Here is an 18,479-nt window from a genome sequence, read left to right as displayed (position 1 = left end):
AACTATCCAGAAAGACAGAAAACAACAGCAAGTCAAGGCAATACTTATAAACATTAGATATAGTGAAAAAAAAACAAAGTCAAAAGTAGTGAACATTCTTGAACATTTATTTTTATGAAATGATTTGACATAATCTAAAACAACTATCCCTGATAACAGCAGACCAGTGAGACAAAGGTCCCAGGGAGAAACCAATGAGGCCGTCCACCAATTTCTTGAGTTCAAAGTAAAGCTGCAGTCTGTTCATGAAACCTCCTTGAGGCTGCTAAGTTAGGGAAAAGGTCATTGGTGAGGCGGGGCAGATAAACACAATAGCTTTTAGAGTTTACTTAAAATAAACTAGCCACTGTTCACTGCAATGGCAGGAAGTCAATGAAAAGATGTATTTTTAAAAGGTGTATGAGTATGTTTTGGTTATTTGCCATTATATCTATGTGTTTAGTGAAGAGACCCACTGTTATGATTTTACATCGCTACCTGCGTGACACAAGCCTTACAGGAACAATGCTGACGAAATTCCTAATAATCCCTTTTTCCAGTTATACATTATTAGCTGGAAGAAGAATAGGTGTCTAAATCTACAGACTTCCATCAGAGTAACTGTGGGTGCACATTTTCCACTTCATAATGTGAGCACTTGCACATTCAGTGGAGAGAGGAGAAAAAAAAGAAAAGAAGTCACAGACAGCATATCAGGAACACGTCTCAAGCGCAGCTCCTACAGTGGCCATGTGTTGATACAAGTCTTAATGTAAAACTCAATGTTTAAAATACAAGTTTTTTTTTTCATCTTGGAAAAAAGCCCATAAAAATATCTGAAATGTAACAAAATCTGGCACTGTGCCCTGAATCAAGGGTACAAGCCGGTCATGAAAAACCCCAAGTCAGTCACAGGTTTCAGCTTTAGAACAATTTAGTTTTTATCTACAATAACTCCTTTATACACCCAGGTATAATCAAGTCTGAAACGGAAACATAACATAAAAACATGACTGTAAAATCTTAAAAACAAAATATAAAACGATTAAGTGAAAAAGAAAAAAACAAACAAAAATAAACACTTTTCCTTAAAAGACTGCCACCAAGGAAGACTCTCCTTTGCTCCGTTTCTAATGCAAGCGAGGCTTCGGTCAAGCTATTCCAACACAGGGCAGCAGACTCAGAATGACCTGTAACAGCGAAGCCAACTTAACATGCCAGGCTGAGGCAGTGACCGAGGAAGCCAAATGGAGTACTTTTGACATCAGGGACAGAATTTTCCAGTCCAGGGGCTCCGACAGAAAAGGACCGCTGCTGATCGCCTAATCAGTAAGAGGTGCCCAGCTTTGAGCCAGTCCATCTCCATAAAGGTCCTTCAGGAGCGGCTGCGGTCCTCCTGGGTGCCAACCAGCATTTTACTGTACAACTTCTGCTGCTCTTCTTTAAAGGTATCTTTAACCTTTGCCCTTTTCAGTCCTCCATCCCTATAAAAGAGCCTGAATTAGTAACAATGTAGCCACACATGTTCTACTGATTAGTTTCTATCCAAGCAATTAAAATGTAAAAAACTTAAACTTTATCGTAAATGGCAATACTGTAATAAATTCTTATTCTTTAAAAAAAAAAAATGGCAACCAAATGGTATAAGGAAGCAAATATTCAACTATGAAAACTGAATTAAATATAATAATGTCTCCATGTAATTGGTAAGAATAATTGAATAATTAAATTATAGGTTGATTGGCCTTGTAGATCCAATCAGCTTCATAAGTCTAGACGCAGAAATAGCTAATGATGTCAAACTGTTCTTCATTTCCCAGAAATCAAACATTTTTGGCATCACTGAGAGTAACAACAGTCCAAATTCTTGCAGCGCCAATAAAATGATGAGTGTGGGAGTTCACCCTGGTGTTACAAAAAAGTTCAACATCCATGAAAAAGTTGTTTAACAGAGTAAGACGTTAGCTAACTATACTCTCCATCAAAAAATTATAAATCATGTTCTGAAAGTTAAGAAAGAAAGAAAGAAAGAAAGAAAGAAAGAAAGAAAGAAAGAAAGAAAGAAAGAGACAGATCTGTTGTCACTCTGGACAAAACAAAACAGTAGCAATGTTTGTCTGCATGCTCAATCATCCAAGTAAGGAAATCCCCCAAAGTTGATTTTGTTCTGAGTAGAGCTGGGCGATATGAGATTTTTTCATATCACGATATGTTTTTTTCATTTCAGGCGATAACGATATCTATCACGATATAGGCCAAATAACTATATTTGTAAGATTTAAATGTGCCGTTGCTCACAAGTAAAATGTGAAATAATCAGCAGCTTGTTTTTATTTAAATATTTATTTCCCATAATAAGTTCAACAGGGTAGATGTACTTAAGGAACATGAGACTTTTTCAGATAAATAAAGGCAAATATTGCAAACTACACAAAAGGCAGCCGCTAAAGCGTTTAAGTTTCAAAATAGGACAAACGAAACAGACTACTAAATTGTCAATTCCACTTAGAAACAAAATATTAATTCTAAAAATAAATCTTAGTTTGTTTTACAGAAGAACAGACAAAACTGACTAACTTTTGTCAATATCAAATAAACTGAGAACTAAAAGGAAATTCTCAATCTCTCCTTGTTGTATAGCTGAGCTTTTCAAACAGTTTTAACAGTTACTTTAGTCTGACAAAAGCCGAATGACGAATTAGCGCTTCCAGTCAGAGACTGAGGCTACGTCCACACGTACACGGGTATTTTTGAAAACGGAGATTTTCCGTTTTCGTTTTAAAAAATAATCCCGTCCACACATAAAGGCAGAAATGAAGGAAAACGCTGCTATGAACATGCCAAAGCAGCAGGTGGCGCTAGATTCCTAACCGTGCCTAAATGTTGGCCAATCAGAAGTCTAGAAGCCTCGGTGGGAATAAGAATTTATTACAGTATTGCCATTTACGATAAAGTTTAAGTAAACAAAGCTGGGGCATAGAAGCAGAACCGAGTCGTAAGTGTGGAGGGACAGTAACTGTGTGTATATGTAAGCATTTAAACACTGCAGAGAGTAGAATTAACAGTAACAGTATTGTAGAAATCCATTTCACCGAAACAATAACGTGGCGCAGTGTGACGCATGCACCAGTTTATTGTATTTCCAGACTTGCTTTCGGCACAATTTACAGTGCACGCTACTCTGTTTTTTGTCAGACTTGAAATAGCCGAAATACCTTCACACTACGGAACTTCTATGGCTCTTCCGTTTGACAATCTCTCCGGCATTGGAACCATCATCTGTTTTCTCTTCGGTCACGCTCGGTTGATTTTTCTAGTCGGCACACTCATTTCCTCCATTACGCGCTGGCTGCTTCCCAAACAAACACACGTGCGGCTTGGCACTTGTGCTGTACGTAACAAGTCACGCAACGTGACGCTGCGGCTGTGATTGGTTCGGCTCTGCGCTACTTAATTTGGATTGGCTGACCTTTTTTTTTTTTTTTTTTTGAGGACAAGAGCGGCGAGGTCTATCGCGATAGCTTAATTTCTCTATCGAGTAAAAGTTATATCGCGATACATATCGTTATCGTTCTATCGCCCAGCTCTAGTTCTGAGTGACGAAATGTTTCTCCCAATGAAAACACCATGTCCAGATGAACAGAATCAACTTTTTGGGAGTAGCGATGTTTGTAGTGTTACTGAAGTTTGGCTAGCTGGCAATGGCGTGCTACCTGGTGGCTACCTACAGAGCTATGGTTAGAGTAATATAAACTTAATAAATGTTAATGTGAGGGTCTCTTAACTAAACTTTAGTTAAGAGAACATTTCAGATAATCCATCTAACGGAAAAATTTCTGATTCTAGGCTTCAGGTCCCCACTGAAATCTTAGTCAGCCTGAGAGTGATTCTTTTCTGATGCGTTAAAATATTTGGTGTCTGGCAAGCCGTGAGCCCATGGGCTGTAGATACAGTAGATACAAACTGAGCTTAAAGGCGTGCTGCACATAACCAGTGCTAATAAAAAGCCAGACAAATTGACAACGACCATGGATTATTCTTAGGGGCTTGTTTATGTTAACTAAAAAAAAAGTATCCCAGTACATTAAAAAGACAAGAGTCTAAACAAACGCCACAGGAGGACAAGGAAGCAGGAGGGACATCATCATGTAACAAGCAGATAAACTGTAATTCAGATGGCACCCTACAACGCTGTAGTAACTAAAGGAAATTTCAGTAGTTCATAGCTCATAAAAAGAAAGGAAAGCAGTGTTATTAGGTTGCATCAATTTGCTCAATGCATTTCATGGAAACTAATGGATGCAGTTGAAACAGTAAAGAAAATCCAGTATATTTTTAGACATCTAAAATGATCTGTGTGGGACTATAGTACATGTAACATAATTATGGATGGATTTGGTTAACAGCTCCAACAAGCTGGAGCAATGATTGTGTATGTGACTGACAGAAAAAAACCTTTTATTTTGTAAGGTTTTGCTATTGCTTTTGGTTACACTTGTGCTTTTCTATGATCCAGTGTCTGGTATGAATAGTCACACGTTTTTCTGCCTTGTCCTTCATTGAATGTGTATGTGAAAATGAAAGAGTGTTATCTTACCATAAGAGATCGACAAGTCCTCCTTGCCTGGCTATGGCTGCTTTAACACGATTTGCGAACTGTACTGCATCCTCTCCCTCCTGTTGGGAGGACAAACATGAATACAGTTCTGGTAAGCAAGCGGTCATAAACAATGAACAGCTTTTCTCCTAAAATCTTATCATTTTGTCATACTGAAGGAGATCTGGGTGGCAGCATCTGTAGCAATGCCATGCAGCACATGCTCATGCAATATGCACTAATGCACCACATACCATGGAGGATGCTGGTTTTTGAGTTGTGTGCTGATGGTTGCTCTTTTTAGCTCTTTAAGACTATGTATATGATGAATGAATGAATAGATTTTGATTGGTCAGGTCACCGGACAGATTTATGTTACATTTCAGTCGATCTTAAATAAGAGAGTTAGCAACATTTCTGAATCTTGTTTTAATTCTCAAAGACTTTGCTTCTCTGAGATGATCTTTGCATAATCAATAATGTTAATGACCTGTTGCCAGTTAAGATAATTAATGCTGAGATGTTTCACTAAGTGCTTTATTCCCCTCATGTGTTTTGTTGCCCTTGTCTAAAAAAGTATAAAGCCTTGAAAATGTATACCATCAAAAGTTTGGTATTATTCTCATTGTAGGAATTTGTAAACAGGGCGACAAAACAATACAGAGGGTCTACAGCTGAAACGTATATTCTGTTATTGTGACTGCAGGTCCTGCTGGTAAAATTTTGAGGATGGCTGGTCAAAATAAAATGTAATAAATCAAGATAAAAAAAATCCATTACAAGTATATGGATTTTAAACAACGTGCTCTCAATATGTAAAAACAAAACAACAAAAAAAAGAAACACAAAGCTTCTCTTTGTTGAGATGCCTCGAGTTGAGTCTCACCTCTCTAGACATGGGAGGAAGGTACCACACGCTGCAGACGATGGCCCAGCTGCTCATCATACGCAAAAGGTAGTTGACCATCCCGAACTTGCTGCTATTCCAGAAAGCATCTCCAAAGCGGGGATCATACTACGAGGTTCAGGCACACACCAAAATGATTAATCAGTACATGTGTTACTGTGGACAAGACTGTAGTTAAAAACTAGAACAAAAACTGTTACCTTAATAGCCACAGGGTAGACTGTGGCACCAATTTCAAAACTGCCCTTCTTAAACATCATAACCGATGTGTTGTTAATGCAGGTACCTTGAAATAAGAATTCATAAAACACAAGGTTTATGTAAGATAAAATGAAACTTGCAGTTAGATAACTATATGATTTTCTATATGAGCTCACCTTCTGGGAAAATGAGGATAGGCAGTTTAGATTTATCTTCTACATGGTCGCTCAATCTGTAGTGAAAGAAGTATGCAGGTTAATGCAAAAGATTTCTAAAGAGATCACTTTTTAAAGACTATTAAACCAAAAATTTGAGTAGACTTATTCCAATTTGAAGTTTTACTTTGAATGATCCAAAAACAACCCATGGAATAATTTCTAAAAAGGTAAAACGTCATAAAAACGTACAAAAAAAATATCTTTAAACACAGACTGTAATTCTACCTTTTGGCCACAAGATGTCTGTCTTTTACTTCTGAGCGTTCAAACCAAATGTGTGGACAAGCTTTGACCATGGATCTCTGAATGACCCCCATCAAGCCGCCATGGATTTGTCCAACCTAACAACACAAACACAAAGATAGCAACAGATCTATTTCTGGGAGAGTTTCCACTCCAACAAATACCTGCAGTAGAAGAAGTGACCAACGTAAATGTTTTGTTCTTTTCTACATTTTGTGCCAGTATAGTTACCATAGCATAACAGCCATCGCTTGCCAGGATGATGACATCAATTGGTGAAGTGTGGTTAGCGACACAGATGCCTCCATTTTTGGGTTTATTCTCACTAGAAAAGGGGGAAACAACAATTAAATTATGATGGGACTTAATAAAGATTATGAAGTGTGGGGGGTAAGCAACTGTTAAAATCAAATGCAAAACCATGCTTAATAGAAATTTTGGTATGATTTGGTGCAGTGCCTCCCACCCTCTTCTCTGGTGAAAACAAAGCAACCCATGCTGTCCATGTTGAAATGTGCGACCCCCTGAGTATGGAGGATCTGACAGCTAAGACTACATTCCACAGATAGAGTTTCCATCTTAAATAGGGAGAGAACATTGCTTACTGTATCACTTGAGTATTTTTAGAACCAGACTGGGGAGGAATACATGTTACAACAGGCTAGGCCCAACAGACTCAAAGTTACAGCTCTGGCTTACCTACAAGTGCACCTAATGTGCATCAGTCCAATCAACAAATGTCAAACAAGTACTGACTCGACTTCTACTCGTATCTCTCAGTCTCAACAGAATCTGAATTTATATTCTCATTTCAACAACAAACCACCATTGTTCTGCAGGTGAAAGCATATCAGGTCACATTTCCTTTCAGAAACGTAACAAATATCACTAAAAATGTCAGCTGATTATTTCAAATTCCTTCAAGCCTCCAATACACTTGGCACTGCCAAGAAAACACCAGCTGCTAGAGAGTGCACAATGTGAATAATAACTTCCTCTTCCACATCGGTTGCATGTGCAACCCTTCAAAGTCCTCTGTCACGTTTTATGTTCCTCCAACGTTCTTGCGAAAAAAATATATATATTTAAATTATTTCTTGCATCACTTAATAAATCTCTCAAACCCAAATCTAATTGAATCAGTAATGGTTCATGAAACACATTCCTTGGCTCCAAGCATGTCATATGTAAAAACTTGGAAAGTTTGGTTGAGCTCACAATGGTTGTGTGAGCATCTGTTGCTGACTTCTGTACTTCATCTTGCATCAGAATAACTGCTGTGGTGAAAATTAATTCAGAAAGTCTTGAGTCTAGCTACAGACACCCTTCCTTTCATGCTCACACACTATATGCACAGATTTCCATTGTTAACACCATGGCTTCTGCTCTCTGAACATAAGTCATCTGTCATCATGTAATCTGACACCTTTCCCCTCAGGACAAGATGTCAACTGAGCCTTATGTTTCTGAAAGGCAAAATGATGGGACCATGTGAACAAGCGGTGCAGCCGCTGCATGGTTGGGATTATTGCATCCTTCTAGATTTATGATAACTTCAAACCAAAGCTTAAATCTTGACATCCTCATTGCCCAAAGTAGGGCTGGGCCATATCATACCGTTCACGGTAATACCGGTATAATGTTGGGCAACGATAACAAAATGAAATATCGCAATAGAATATGGGTAAAACGCATGCGCAGTGCCTTTGTTTTCATACGAAAATGGCGGAAAAAGCATGGCGGTGACAGAGAATGAGAAGGGCGAAAGTGGAATGAATGAAACGGATGAACCAGAATTAGTTTGTCAAAATGCTGCAACTTCAGTGGTGTGGAACTGGTTTAGCTTTCGTCCGTCAGATACACATCAACAAAACTATTTTTGGTAGCGCATGCTAGTGGGCCGTCGTTATTACCAAGTTATATTTTGGAAAATACAGCACACTTAAAATCAATCTTTTGATTTTTCTGAAAATCGACAGTGCCCCTTATAATCCCGTGTGCCTTATATATGAATTCTGGTTGTGTTTACTGACCTCGAAACGATTTTATGTATTATACACGGCGTTCGAAAATTAGTCAAATGTTTTAGTACGACTTTGCTAAGCTACGAACCCGCACCGCTTGATGGATTGTCGGAGCATTACGGCTGTCGTACGCAGGAGCCTCGTGGAGTGATATGTACTGTGCTTCAACATAATATTACCGTATTGTGTGTGTATAACCTCTTTTTAAGTTTTGTAGATATTATACAAGGTTATGCTGAGGATATGTCGGCCAATTTCCACTGGAAATGCATTTTGGTTAAACTGTCAGCAAGGAATTTGCATTTGCACAGTTACATTTTTATATAACTTTTAATGCACACTAAAAAAAAAAAAACAACAAAAAAAACAGCTGCTTGTTTAAGTGAAAATACATTGATGTTTTTTTTGTTTTGCACTAATAAAGTTGTAAAGTGTTTTGTCTAGTGTCAATTATATCATCTTATATATAATTATCGCAAATTTTCAAATGTATATCGTGATAAATACTTTTGGTCATATCGTCCTGCTCTAGCCCAAAGTGTCATAGGCTACGTTCACACTGCAGGTCTTAATGCTCAATTCCGATTTTTTGATCAAATCCGATTTTTCTGTCTGGTTGTTCACACTACAAATAAAATGTGACCGCAAAACCGCTCTAGTGTGAACGGTTCACGGCCCTCAGAGTGGCCCGCACGCGCAAAAGAAGACATCACACACAACGCACTCCGTTTACGGTAGTAAAAATGGCAGCTACAGAGCTAGCAGGTGTTGTTGCAGCAGTCTATTAATTTCTGCACAGTCGTAACTGACAGAATTTTGACAAATTAGAGGAAGAAGGACACTGAGAAAAAAGATAGCCTGTGCTTTAACAATGGCCTTGTTTGGAGCAGTGGCTGCTACCTCCGTGCAGAGGTATATATGGACACGGAGTCGTTTAGCTTGAATAGAATTGTCTCCCCATATGCTAATCAACTCCAAAACCTCAGTTTTTGTCCATTGACTCGCTCCGTCTCCAGTTTCCGCCGCCATGCTTTCTCATTTGTCTTCTCTGGCACTGATAATTGGCTTCTGTCTTGTGTCAGTGACATAAAAGACTGATTTAATGCAACATGACCATTCAAACAGCAGTCACTTTCTAAAACATTAGATATCTATTGGATTCAGTACCACATACGAAAGTGACCCAGATCGGATTTGAAAATATCGGATTTGTGCCGTTCACACTGTCATACCATGATCGGATATGGGTCGCATAGGGTCAAAAAAGTCGTATTTGATGCGCTTTTGCCTGCAGTGTTACGTAGCCTAAAGTAACCCCAAAACGCATTAAATCTATCCATCCATCTTCATCCGGCCGGGTCGCGGGGGCAGCAGCCTAAGCAAAGAGGCCCAGACCTCCCTCTCCCCAGCCACCTCCTCCAGCTTATCCGGGGGAATACCAAGGCGTTCCCAGGCCAGCCGAGAGATATAATCTCTCCAGCGTGTCCTGGGTCTGCCCCGGGGCCTCCTCCCGGTGGGACATGCCTGGAACACCTCACCCAGGAGGCGCCCAGGGGGCATCCTTGTCAGATGCCCGAACCACCTCAGCTAGCTCCTTTCGATGTGGAGCAGCAGCTGCTCTACTCTGAGCCCCTCCCGGATGGCCGAACTTCTCACCCTATCTCTAAGGGAGAGGCCAGCCACCCTTCGGAGGAAGCTCATTTCTGCCGCTTGTATCCGCGATCTCGTTCTTTCGGTCACTACCCACAGCTCGTGGCCATAGGTGAAGGTAGGGACGTAGATCGACCGGTAAATTGACAGCTTCGCTTTTACACTCAGCTCCCTCTTCACCACGACGGACCGGTGCAGCGTCCGCATTACTGCAGCTGCAGCCCCAATCCGTCTGTCGATCTCCGGCTCCCTTCTCCCATCACTCGCGAACAAGACCCCGAGATACTTGAACTCTTCCACTTGGGGCAAGAACTCATCCCCGACCCGGAGTGGGCACTCCACCCTTTTCCGGCTGAGAACCATGGCCTCAGATTTGGAGGTGCTGATCCTCATTCCCGCTGCTTCACACTCGGTGCGAACCGTTCCAGTGCGAGCTGGAGGCCCTCACCCGATGAAGCCAACAGAACCACATCATCTGCAAAAATCAGAGATGAGATTCTGAGGCCACCAAAGCGAAAGCCCTCCGCCACTTGGCTGCGCCTAGAAATCCTGTCCATAAAAATTATGAACAGAACCGGAGACAAAGGGCAGCCCTGGCGGAGCCCATCACCCACCAGGAACGAGTCCGACTTATTGCCGGCAATGCGAACCAAGCTCTTGCAACGGTTGTATAGGGATCGAATGGCCCGTAGCAATGGGCCAGACACCCCATATTCCCGCAACACCTCCCACAGGACACCCCGAGGGACACGGTCGAATGCCTTCTCCAAGTCCACAAAACACATGTAGACTGGTTGGGCAAACTCCCATGCACCCTCAAGTATCCTGGAGAGGATAAAGAGCTGGTCCAGTGTTCCGCGACCAGGACGAAAACCGCATTGTTCCTCCTGTATCAGAGGTTCGACTAACGGACGAACTCTCCTTTCCAGCACCCTGGCATAGACTTTCCCAGGGAGGCTGAGGAGTGTGATCCCCCTGTAGTTGGAACACACCCTCCGGTCCCCTTTCTTAAAGATGGGGACCACCACCCCGGTCTGCCAGTCCACAGGTACTGCCCCTGATCTCCACGCAACATTGCAGAGGCGTGTCAACCAGGACAGCCCTACAACGTCCAGAGCCTTCAGGAACTCGGGGCGGACCTCATCAACACCAGGGGCTCTGCCACCAAGGAGTTGTTTAACTGCCTCAGTGACCTCGCCCCCGGAAATTGGCGGGTCATTCCCCTCCTCCCCAGACTCTGCTTCCTCCTCGGAAGACGTGTCAGTGGGATTAAGGAGGTCCTCGAAGTATTCCTTCCACCGCCTGACAATTTTCTCAGTCGACGTCAGCATTAAATCTACAGTGGCATTTTTGAAAGTGACTGCTGACATTATGCAATTTTTGGGGGTCTCTTTTTGTTAAACATAGTTTTCCCCTTGACAATGAAAAAGTAAATCGCTCTGAGCGCTATCTAATTGTAATTTGATTTTTTTTTAGCGAAGTCAATAATCACCAGCAGCACTGTTACACTTTTCGGACAGACTTTTGCACTGTTATAACTTTGGCTTCATGCAATTTCTTATTGAGTGCAAACAGACACATCAATCAATATTTTTAATGAAAACTTATCAGGGTGTATGCCATTAAAGAGCAAGAGTGAAAAAAAATTGGGAAATTAACCACAATGTTGAGAAAGCACAGAGAAACACTGGGGCAGTTGTGTGAAGCAATCAACCAGCAGATGCACCACCCATCATCCTGTCCTCTATGACGGACACTGATCCAAAAAAAAAAATGGAAAATTATGCAATTAAATGAGCAATGTCAAGTAAACACTTCCAGTGGTTGACAAATGGAATAAAACAGTCACATGACTTGGTGGTTATATGGGAAAACAGTGTAGGTCCTTACCTGTCATGGTAGGTTATAATGGCAGTCAAAGCTCTGACACATATTCTGTAGCACATCAAATGGACTTTCTCACTCAGAAAATTCTTCATCCTGGAAAGAGTACACAGCAGGATTAACACATCTGCAGGGCTGATCTGATACTTTTGATAGAGTTAAAGTCGTAACCATCAGTTATACCTTCCATTTGGCAGCAGCCCAACAACAGAGGTGAGGAACACAAGCAGACCTACACCAGTGAAGGCAAGAGTGACCCTGATAGAGGGAGACAGGACAATTCAGAGAAGCATATATAAGGAAGCATTACAACAGAACACTGTAGTTGTTTTGGTTTAATTAATTAGTCTTTGTATGGACATTAACATGCAGATATATTACTTAAAAAGCTTTCTTCTGAACCACAAGCTTTCACTTAGAAGAGCTCATGTAAAAAGCAGTAGTGTAAGATTCTTGACATAAACTCAAAGTATCATGCCCTCCTCTACACTCCACTGTCTCAGACAAGACTGCAGAACCTGCAGAAGGACATATTAGGTGACAGTTAAGCTGGCCGACACGTCGACTTAATCTGGATGAACCAATCATCCAGGGCTGGAAAAGGTGCTGATTATATTGTGTGGGGATTAAGAAAAATATAAGAGAGCTGAAGGTTTCACAGTGTCATGAGCAAAGCCAATATTCAATTGGACAAAGGCTGAAAGAGAGAATCTATTAGGCTTGACAGGAGACTAGAAAGGAGGGTGTCTGTGCAGCGGTGGCCTGATTTGTCTCCCCACTGGCGACTGGAAATGAGCCAGCCACACTTAGCACTGAGTCACCATCTCTGTGTCTTTCTAAGATGAGGCTGGTAGAGGATCTCTGTATGTGGCGTCTTTAGTTATGTAACAGCAAGTTCGCATGTCAAGTAACCACACAAAACTGAGTAACCAGTTAGACTTGCATGTGGTTAAAACATAAATGTGAAACTTTAGTAACATTCTCTGGGACAGTTTGTTAAAACTGAAGAACTTAATACAAGAAAAAAGCGTTCTATCATTGCTCAGTTGGGCAGGACTGCTGCATCACACAGTCAAACCACACACCCAAGGGCTGGAATCTAGACGTCCCATAGATGCGAACATGTGCGTTAATGCTGTGACGGCCTAAAGACCTATCGAGGGTGTACCCGACCTTTCTGAAATATCCCTACTGGAAGCATCGATTGTGAGGCTGGTTTGGCCTACAGGTGGTACATTTGCAACTTTTTATTGGACTATTTAGATAGAGTTACATGACAAAAGATACAAACATACATGCTAGGGAAGGAGATTATTAGTATGTTACATACGTAACATATTTCTCATGTCGTTGAGCGTTTGTGACGAGCTAAAATATGGAAAAGTATTCAAACTAAATTTTTATGCTAGCATTAGCATTTGTGACAAGGTTATACCAGTGCCTAGTTGTACAGGAGGGGCTAATGTATTGTGTGTATCCATGTTTTTGGTATTTCAAAAGCAGCAACTGTGCTTTTGCCTGTGACTCTTCAAAGTACAGCTAATACCTGAGAGGCAGCAGGAAACCATAGCGGATCAGCAGGCCCAGCCCCCATAGGACAGTCAGCCTCAGGCTGATATAGTGGAAGTTGTAGTTGCTCCGGGTCAGCAGATTCCAGGACTTCAGCTCCTCAGCAGTAAACCGCTTGGTCACTTCATCATCCATGATGCTTTCCACTCCTCGCCGGGCAAAATAGAAAATGTCAGATAACTCAAACTCAGTGGCTGAGTCCAGGTCTTTATTGCTGCCGCTCCGCCGGATCTCCTTGATCTCCTCCTCCAAGGAGGTTGGCTCCTTGGCAATGATAGCTGGAATAGTTCAGACAGACAGAAAGTCAAAAATATTCACCTCTAAAACAAATACATCTTTTGAACAAATATTTCCAAGAATGATATTACCATTTGAATAGGGTTTGTACAGGAGGTGATTCTTTTCTTTTGCTCCTCTCTCTATCCTAAGTGTGGCCCACTAGAAAGAAACAAAGAAAGAAATGGATCTACAATTAGAAAGAGACGCAAAAATGTTTGAGAAATTAAAAAAAAAACAAAAAAGAAACAGTTCATTCTAGAGAGGTGCACAAATATTCTCCACACCCTGGCCTAAAGGCATCTAAAATGAAAACATGTGCGCACTGGTTATCAGCAGAGTTGTTATTTTAAAGACAGGTTTCAGCCTTGCATTCAATCATCATTGCAACATTACATTACATGAAAGAAAGGTCAAACATCTGGCAGTAGAAGGAATCTTATATGGACAAATGGTCACATTTTTAAGCAAGCCAATATCCGATACTCGTTTCTGCTCAAGAGGCAATATGAATGAACTTTCCCCACAAAAAGAAATATTACATCTATTGTTTTTCCTTTTTGCACAAATGATTAAAAATGGCAAAATTCCCCAGTGTTGTTCAAGTATATCGTGCTTATCTTCAGACACCCAATGTTTGCTTATTCAAAAAAAAAAAAAAAAGAGGCTTTCCGTGTGTAGTACTTCTCCAATTTTTCTGACTTATCTGTGCTTGCAGAAACACTAAAATGCAGACTACTCCCTGTTTAACATGTATTATACTGCAATAAATGTCAAAAATATTTCCTATGACGCAAACATCTAGTCATTTACGTATGCTGTGCTAGGTGAGATAAAAAACTAAATGAAGTGCATCAAAGAACGCAGTGTTCTCCCAAGCTGGAAAACAACATGTTTGTTTGTGTGCGTGTGTTTGGGGGGGATATCAGGAAATGAGTAACCTGGTTGTGCTCGATCAGTTTCACCTGTGCCTACAGCCTGCAGAATTTTGGCAACTTTGAGGGTTTTCTGCATCAATCATAAGAAAATCAACTGACACTGGAACAAAACCGAATGTTTGTAAGTACTCAAACACATTAAGGCATGAAAGTCTGCTAAAACTCAAATTAGTCAAAAGGACTGGTACAAACAAGAACGCTTGGTGGCTGGACATCTCACAAACTTTCAAACGTTTGGCTCTAAATCACAGAAAGCCTAAACACCTTTATTTAGGCTGGATAACCAAGATGTTTTATTACATTTCCTAAAAATAACTTTATTTTACAGCAACAATTAACATTAACTCTAGTAATGAAGGCTCTACACAAGCCATCATTAGTCAAATCTGATACAAGCAACACTAGTCAACCAAGGTTTTTCACTTTTTTATTTTGTTCTTTTACAGCTACCTTTAAACTGTGTCGTGACAAGTTGTCTTACCGAGTCATCATATGAAAATGCAGCTGCAGTTGTCAGTGGTGACTGCAGGAGTAAACAGAGAGCGGCTCCTTCTAGTAAAAAGATGAGGACCAAAATAAAGCAGCTGCTTTGCAGCATGTAGCCCCCAAGCTGCATGCGAGCGAAAAGGTCCTAACTGCTACATGCACATATCTTATGAAGTATTGCCATTTATACACTCATTGGTTAACAGTAAAGCAAATTCTTCAGACAAGTAACTGCAAAAACAAAGTATCATTTTAGGTTTTCTGTTAAAACTGTCTATACACAAACATGGCAGGTTTCATGTTTTTATTTCCATCAAACCTAATGAACCAAATCCATGTGCTACATCTTCATTCTCTGCCTTGCACGCTCTCGGTCGTATCTGTTCTGTTCTGGAAATCTCACTGCTGCTCCTTGAATCATGAGCTAAGAACATCTGATTATCTTCCAGTGGTTCATTTATTTCTGGCACAAGTTCTGCTCTCAGAGGTACATGATGGAAAGTAATGACTGCTTTACTAGTGACACAACTGGGCAGAGCAGCTGATGCACTGTGCCATTATTAGGAGTTCAAATGCATTTCTTTAAAGTAACGACAGCAATTCAGTAAGCAGAGACAACACTTACTGACAAGCACTGTTTTCTAAACTTGAATAACAAGGGAAGTGGCTGTGGTGTTGATCTCTATCAGTCAGACAATGCCTACTGGTCAGTCGTTAAAGGCACAGATAAAGCTGGAGACGTGCCAGTGAACAATCGCTGTTTTCTACAACTTATTTCCTTTTTACAACTAAGATAAAATTTTAATGACACATTTGAGGAACAATGCTAGCAACTTTTATGTCCTTGCCATTGTGCTTGGCAGCAGAAGCAATCGTTTTAACGGTCAACTGTACAAAAGCACAAACACACCTTTATCCGCAACATTTATGATTGCCACAGCACATCAGACTGCAATAAACTTTGAGTCACGAGGAAGCACGCTCTTACCTCAAAGACCTTTAAGAGTGTTTTCATGTAAAGACGCCGGATACCAAAGGACACCCCAAAGATGGCAGGCACAATAATGAAGACCAGCAGCAGGGTGAACCACACGGTGAAGGAGATGCCCAGCAGGATACACACCAAGTTATCAAAAGGATTGAAGAAGAGTTCCATCTTTAAAGTTGGATGAGTTCAGTTCAAAAACAGTGTAAAATCCCAGGATTGAGCAGATGTGAGAAGAGGTGCAGGTCTTCACCTCCCGGCCCCAAGTGGCCTTTACCTTTTTGTCAGAAAAAGGTCTTCATCAAGATAACTAGGGGATGGAGCTTCTCCTTGCACTGAAATGCGAATCATTACAAAAACAGGAGACCACCTTGTTGTTGCCCTCTTGGGCAGTGTTAAGTATTTCAGTAGATTCACCTCGAACTGGATTCTGAAACTGAGCTGAGAAGAGTTCCGAGAAGAGTTCCGGGAAAAGGAGGGGAGGGGGGTTACGATTAAGGCAGGTGTGCTAACAAACTGCCTGTCCCTTGTTGCAGATGTTTTCTGCGGTTTGAGAAATGCCTCCCGCTGGCGGAAACAATGTAAACACTGGGACAAAAACAGCTGGGTACAGCAGGTGGTTTTTCTTGTGTGGTGAAGATCCGGGAGCTCGGCAGGAGTCACAAAGGCCTGGAAAGATGTAAACACATGGTCAGGACCAGCTGTGTCTCAGTACTAAAACCTCTTTGGTCGGATTGCTGTCTGTGTAATTTAATAACGCAAGACAGACAACGTGTCCTTGTGTCAGCGCCTGCTCAGTACATATTACATATACCGGTGTACAAACTTAATGCTAACGTGAACATAAATAAACACCACTGGTCTTTATAAGGTTAGCGCCCACCTATTTTCTGCTAAGGAGCAGATAACTTTAAATGTTACGGTTATGGGCTGGGGTGCAACGATAACGTTAGCTTAGAGGCCCTTCTCGTACCAGCTGCTGATGCTGCAGTCGGGCGGCTAACGACAGGCTCCGTCCTCAATTAAAAAAAACAAAACACTTTGGATTAGCGCGGTTTATGCATTATTTAACGGCTATTGACGCTTTCCAGGACAATTTGGCCGCCTCTCAACCCCGAGGAGGCTATTAAAGCGATATAAGCAAGAACTCGGTTGCGAAACTCAAAGACTCCTGAACGCACACTGATGACAAGAAGCCAAGGATAAAGTTAGCTTGTCGCCTCTGAGCTAACAGTGAGGCTCAAATTTGCCTCCTTGTGCGAATTGCCTCGTTTTGCTAACGTTAGCCTGCTTGCGCTCAGCTCAGTCCTCCACGATGCTGTCCGGTAGTTCACGCTCCGCTAAGACAGCCTTTCAGTTACCAGCTTGAATTCGGTACGAGGACTTGGTGTGTTTCCAGTAATTATCCTAACAACAAAACTACACGAGGCTTAAAAGGCTTCACAGTTAACCAACCTTCAGCCACGTTAAGTCCGGCTCCGGTACAGCAGCGCTCCGTCCCCCATCACTTTGTCTTTGTCTTTTGGACTGCAGCCAAACTCCACCCGTCGGACAGCACAAGCGTACAGCTGGCGGCTCGAGGATCACTGAAACGACCAACTCCTGCCGAAACCCCCCCACCCCACCGAGCGGTGCTGACCTCTGGTGGTACATGTACGCTATTACAGTTGAATACTTTATTGGGATTTTATTTTTTCTAACCACTAGTGGCGCTATAGAGCAACTTTGCCACACGCGCTTGTGGTCAGAGGTTTACATCCACTAACCATGGGCAGGAATATCATGATAATTTGGGGCTTTAAAGATTTCTTTAAACTGTTCTTTTTCTCAGGATGGAAGGAGTTATTTTGGATTTTTTTTCCAGTCCAAGCAGGCTCAAAAGTATGCATCCACTTTCTTAAATCCTTTAATACATGGTGTTCAAGGTTCTACAATGTCTTTTAACTTGACAAGTTCACGACCTATTAACTTTAACTGCTAGTTTCTTTTGCTAGCATATGGATGTTTGACAACACTCATTGGACCACCACTCAGAACAATGAGAAAACAAAGGAACTCAGTGAAGACCAAAAAAGGAGAATTGTAGATTTACACAAGTTGTCAAGACCTCCCTGAGCCATTTCTAAACACTGCAAATTCTAAGATCATCAGTTTAACCAGCTGTCCTTAAATAAAAGTTATTCAGATGTCTCACTACTTTTTAAGGTCTAAAAAGAGGTCAAACTATCACCCTTAGATGAGAGTAAATTGTTAGAACAACCCAGGAATCACCAAAGCTCAAGCCTGCCATGAACGGGAAACTGCTGGATGCCAACCAAGAACAAGACAATGACCCAAAACACATCAAACCTGGTTTTGGATTAGATAAAGCAGGCTAACATTAAGTTTCTTGAATGGCCTTCCCAAAGCCCCAAGCTCAGTCCTGTTGAGAATTTCTGCACTATATTTAAAACTGTCATACTGTATTTAAATTTTTTTGACCACAACTAAACAAAATAGGAAATATTAGTACAAACCTGCCA

The 18,479-nt window shown here is 41.3% G+C and overlaps 1 protein-coding gene across 1 annotated transcript; it reads right to left on the bottom strand.

Annotated features, from left to right (window-relative positions):
* Window positions 1–71: 71 nt before the first annotated feature.
* On the bottom strand, window positions 72–16,134 carry LOC146656762 (glycerol-3-phosphate acyltransferase 4). Its single transcript, XM_085424536.1, has 12 exons — window positions 15,961–16,134; window positions 13,641–13,710; window positions 13,250–13,550; window positions 11,887–11,961; window positions 11,710–11,799; window positions 6,377–6,470; window positions 6,128–6,243; window positions 5,861–5,916; window positions 5,684–5,769; window positions 5,463–5,591; window positions 4,577–4,656; window positions 72–1,463 (listed from the first exon to the last, which is right to left on the bottom strand). The coding sequence occupies exons 1-12, from the start codon at window positions 16,126–16,128 to the stop codon at window positions 1,355–1,357; spliced, it is 1,374 nt and encodes a 457-aa protein (XP_085280662.1). The 5' UTR covers window positions 16,129–16,134; the 3' UTR covers window positions 72–1,354.
* Window positions 16,135–18,479: the final 2,345 nt, after the last annotated feature.

The sequence above is a fragment of the Rhamphochromis longiceps genome, linkage group LG12 (genome assembly GCF_057381845.1).
Source record: "Rhamphochromis longiceps isolate RC_006_pf linkage group LG12, R_longiceps_female_GT1.1, whole genome shotgun sequence".
NCBI lineage: Eukaryota > Metazoa > Chordata > Actinopteri > Cichliformes > Cichlidae > Rhamphochromis > Rhamphochromis longiceps.
The sequence above is the reverse complement of the archived record's forward strand: the minus strand, read 5'-3'. Positions and strand labels throughout refer to the sequence as shown.

Bases quoted from the DNA above. Each gene is read 5' to 3' on its own strand.
- LOC146656762 (XM_085424536.1), bottom strand. From the start codon at position 16,128: ATGGAACTCTTCTTCAATCCTTTTGATAACTTGGTGTGTATCCTGCTG. The intron at 11,962-13,249 runs GTATTAGCTGTA...TCCCTCTATCAG, and splicing joins GGTTTCCTGCTGCCTCTCAG to GGTCACTCTTGCCTTCACTG. The intron at 5,917-6,127 runs GTAGAATTACAG...CTTTCACTACAG, and splicing joins AGACATCTTGTGGCCAAAAG to ATTGAGCGACCATGTAGAAG.